The sequence below is a fragment of the Cupressus sempervirens genome, chromosome 10, assembly GCF_028749045.1.
Source record: "Cupressus sempervirens isolate cs-2001-9-10 chromosome 10, ASM2874904v1, whole genome shotgun sequence".
NCBI lineage: Eukaryota > Viridiplantae > Streptophyta > Pinopsida > Cupressales > Cupressaceae > Cupressus > Cupressus sempervirens.
In genome coordinates this window covers 901,414,920-901,419,569 of record NC_143127.1, presented here as the reverse complement: position 1 = coordinate 901,419,569, position 4,650 = coordinate 901,414,920, and the positions used below count along the sequence as shown (strand labels likewise).

Genomic DNA, 4,650 nt, shown 5'->3' with positions numbered 1-4,650 from the left:
TTTTATATTAATTGTTTCTATGTGGAGTCAATTACATATAATGAAAATACGATGTAAGAAAATAAAAATCATACATTAGATGTATACATTGATGCATGAAAAGGGTCACATTTTGTGAGTGAGAGGATGCACCCTTTCATTGTTGCTGCCAATCTTCATACTCTCGTGGATGCCAATCTTGCAATCTCTCCTCCAATTCATTGTTCACTAAATAATGACTTGTAGTATTATTCTTTTATCCAAAAGGGGAGGACAAGCAAATCTCTAGGTACTAAGATGATCAATCTCAAAACAAATTGATTTTATTTGGTGGAATAATGGTAAGCTCATGGGTCTTCATAAGGGATGTTATTATAATCTTCAAACTCTCGTGGATGCCTAAAATCTTGCAATCTCTCCTCCAATTCATTGTCCATTCAAAAATGACTTGTGGTATTATTCTTTTATCCAAAGGGGGAGGATGAAATATGTATTAAAAGGAGTATTTTTCCTTTCATGAGTGGATTAGATGACACTCTGTATTTTTTTGACTATGATGGTGTGGTTATTCATATTAAGATATGTCTCGTTACTCTATTTGTGCTAGTCACATCTCAAATTAATTTGTGCTAGTCGCATGTCAAACCAAATATTAGAATTCCTAAAAAATGGAAAGGATAAAAAGCATAGGTATAAATCAATAAGTACTTAGACTATGAGTTAGAAGCAAGGATGTGTAAAGGAAGTTTCTTAGTGAACTATGAATGCCCTTTCAACTACGAGTCAAAGAAAGGCTTTGGCAAAATAGACCTAGTGAACTCATGGTAATAGAAGACTTTAATCATGCCCAAATTTTGACTCACCATACTACTTGTGATCTCTTATTAAGGACCTATTTAGAGTAACTTGTTGATTTCTTTTGGCCTTCTCTCCTCCCTTGAATATTTTTTTGAATAATTTTTTATGAATTTAGGAAAATTCCCTTATCATCTTAGTGACATATATCTTTGATATGTATTATTTAACTTCAAATGTTTAATTTTATATTGTTGAAACATATAAACTTTAATTTTCTGTTACTTTTTGTTATTATTTATTTATTATTAATGCTTCAATATATTTACCCAAAGCATACCTTTTTCTATCAATGTAACCATTGCACCTCATTGGTGTACAAGTTCTAGTCCTAATTTGTGAACTTTCTAGTTTGATATTCTAGAGAGATCTAGTGCATAATCTTAGATTTGTAAAATACTAAGAATGATTTATTATGAACTTTTCATTTTGATATCCTAGAGATATAGTGCACCTCATTGGTGTACAAGTTCTAGTTCTAATTCCACGAACTTTCCATTTTGATATTCTAGAGATCTAGTGCATAATCTTAGAATTGTTAACTACTTAGAATGATTTATTATGAAATTTCCATTTTATTTTGATATCCTAGAGATATAGTGCATAATCTTAGAATTGTAAACAACTTAAAATGATTTATTCTCTTGAGTTGAAAAAATAAACAATTTAAAGTTATATTTATTGATAGAAATTTTTTATTACTTATTTTAGAAACAATAATTTTGTTAGATATATAACTCTTGAAATATATTCACTTCACCAAAATTAGTGTGATATTTTAAATATATATTTATTTTGTTAACCTAAATTAACTTTAAAAAATCTATTAAAAATCTTAATCTTATCATTTATTGAGGAAATGACAAAAGAGGAAATTGACTATTAAAAATCTTATTCTTATCATTTATTAAGGAAAAGAAAAAAGAGGATAGTAAATTTCATATATTTAAACCCCAACTGATACTATCTATTAACGTAAATAAAAATATACAAAAATTCCCTAATGAAAAAGATTAAAGGATATACTTCTCTTGAAAAATGTATTCCTACCAACTAAAACAAATGACAATTCTCTAAATTGCTTGTAAGAAAATGCAACAAAAAATTAAAAAAATTTAAATTTAAATTGAGTTGTTCTCCTAATCTAGGCCATTGCCATTCATTTCACCAAAAGGCTTGTGCTAATTTTTACTTATGCTAAAAGTAGATGATCCATGTTACAATTTCTAGAACAATAGCTATTGCACCCAAGGTAATAATGATTCTAATATATGAATCCTTCCACTTTTTCTACGAAACTAAATTGTCAAAGCCTTTGAAGATGTTTATAATACTCCATATGATCACTGAATAACAATTAGAATTCTGATATACATTCCAATATAGACGAAACTTGTGATCCTTCTTAGTCTGAAGGAGTAGTGCAAATACCTATACTTTAAACTCTTGTGATCCTTCTTAGGCAAAAAGAGTAGTCTAAATACCTACAGTTTAAACTTGGTAAAAAGCACATCATTTTAAGAAACCATTGATTAAAAGCATTCATACTTTATTGTAGAAAGTCTTAAATTACTAGTATGTTATAGTTAATGCATAGGTTATCTCTTATTTGTTTTTGGATTTGATTGTGTATGTTTTTAGTATTGATATTTTGGATCTATGATTTATATTTCATTGCACTCTCGAACATCTAAAACATGGATCTTAATGACTACTCATAATAGTGTGTTAGATGTGGATCTTAATGATGAATCATAGAGTCTTGTCTACCGTCTAACATATTGATGCCTAAAATATATTCACAATCAAAATTATAAGTAACTAAGAACTAATTTAATAGATTGTGAAAATTATAAGTAACTAAGAACTAATTTAATAGATTGTGAAAATTGGATAAAACTGAATAGTCAAACATTATTTCTGCAGATCCTAACATTAAAACTGAATAGTCAAGCATTATTTCTTGAAATAGTCAAACATTAGGTTAACTGAATAGCTACTATAATATAAAACTGAAAATTGCTGGTCAGTTTGTTTTGGCTCTGCTTTCTGAGCCGCATGTTGGGCCTTCTCAACATGAGCCCTCCTCTTTGCCTCGCTTTCCCCTGCTTCCTTCTTCTGCTTAGCCATCTCCTTCTCAGTCCTATCATGCGTCGAGACCACCTCTATCTGCAAAACATAACCAACAATAACAAAATAAACCTACAATTTATTCTACAAAACATAATTTCTAGAAACAAGAGCGCCCATTAACCTTTTCTTGGGTAGAATCCTTGGCCTTTTCCATGCCCTCCTTTTCCATGCTCGTGGATATTCCGCCAATGATCTTAAATATTGTTCCCCCATAAACTTTTCTTCTAGCTGTGCAAACAACATAACAAAAAGAGAGGGATTTTATTACGATAGCCTATCACAGCTTGCTCATTGCTTGATCCCTTTAAAATTTAAACATTTGCAAAGATTTTGAATTGAAAAGATATGAATGTTAAGAAATAGAGTGCTTACATTTTGTAGAGTCTGGTGAGAAAGCCCAGAAGGAGCAGAGGTGGCTCCATTTCGTATATTAAGTCTCCCTAAACTCCTGAGATTGGCCCCAGTAGTATTGTACATGCGAAGACTCAAGTTACTCACTGAGTCACCCACCTTCCACACCTGATTAACACTGGTTTGACTTGAACGAAGCCCCAAGGAAGCAAAATTTTGTAATCTTACAGCTACTTTCATACACAACACTCTTGTTGGTCACAGGAATACTAATATTTGAAAGACTCAAAGTAGTAGCCTAAGAGACCACATTATATGTATCAATAACAATTGATCCATTACTCAATCTAAAAGCAATCGAGGCCTGTGTGCTAATCATTTGCAACCTATTTGGGTTCATCCCCAAACCTACCCATCCTCTACAAGTAGTAGAGGTAACTTGGAAAGCTATACCTAGTAGCTCATTGTATGTATGGCAGAAATATGACAACGTAGCTCCTAATGCATTTAATCTGTTACAGATTTGGTAAGACACTGTGCTACGTTGGGCCATACGACTACTTGTAAAACTGAAATTAGAATATATTGGAAAGGCATCTTCTAAGGCCAAAATTCTAGCATACTGAATCCAGTCATTTTCATTTATGTTTTATTTTATTTATCGTGGTGGATCCAAAACACCTGTTCGGTGCTACACCTAGTAGACAGGCGTCAAAGAGTAAGTTTATAGAGCATTTCATGGGTGTGTTAAAAGCTACACGTTAATGAGCATGATTTCTGTTGATTATTTGTCTTACCACATTGTCTTTACCATTTTCCGTACTGCAGCTCATCAAACAAGGCATTTGGCACTGGGAGGGAAGTTACAAATGTTTGTAATGTGCCCCTTACCTGTGATCCTATGGCCATACAGTAGAAAAAATAGTCCACATGAAGCAAATGCAAGTGGCAGGAGTAAACAAATTCTATAGCTTCTGCCAACATCCCTCCACTTGAGTCAAAATAGAAGTTTTTCAAATAGGGTATGTCCATCAAGCACAGTTAGATCAATGTAGTATTCTAGAATGAATTCGGAATAGAATCTATGGTAGATAAATACCCCACGATCAAGAAAATGAAAAAAATGTTTTATTTGGAAACCTAGAGTTAACAAATTTGAAGAGCTGAAGTGAGCCCTCCCTTAAAGAAAGACCAAATTCAAACATATAGTCCATGACTTAATCACACTTTGTGTAATTTAGTAAATAGGAATGAAACCACAATAATCTTTTCTGTAGCTAAATTGGAAAAGAGAAAGAGTTAAAAATATACCAAACGTTGCAGAGGGGAAGG

General features: G+C 31.9%; 1 protein-coding gene across 1 annotated transcript; it reads right to left on the bottom strand.

The window, feature by feature from the left end:
• Window positions 1-2,684: 2,684 nt before the first annotated feature.
• LOC149536914 (uncharacterized) lies at window positions 2,685-4,343 on the bottom strand. The gene is made up of 3 exons (XM_089804957.1): window positions 3,340-4,343; window positions 3,089-3,195; window positions 2,685-2,977 (listed from the first exon to the last, which is right to left on the bottom strand). Exons 1-3 carry the CDS (start codon window positions 3,556-3,558, stop codon window positions 2,791-2,793), a joined length of 513 nt encoding a protein of 170 aa, XP_089661083.1. The 5' UTR covers window positions 3,559-4,343; the 3' UTR covers window positions 2,685-2,790.
• Between the last annotated feature and the right edge of the window lie 307 nt (window positions 4,344-4,650).

Bases quoted from the DNA above. Each gene is read 5' to 3' on its own strand.
- LOC149536914 (XM_089804957.1), bottom strand. From the start codon at position 3,558: ATGAAAGTAGCTGTAAGATTACAAAATTTTGCTTCCTTGGGGCTTCGT. The intron at 3,196-3,339 runs GTAAGCACTCTA...TTGTTTGCACAG, and splicing joins CTCACCAGACTCTACAAAAT to CTAGAAGAAAAGTTTATGGG. The intron at 2,978-3,088 runs GTTAATGGGCGC...GACGCATGATAG, and splicing joins AGGATTCTACCCAAGAAAAG to GACTGAGAAGGAGATGGCTA.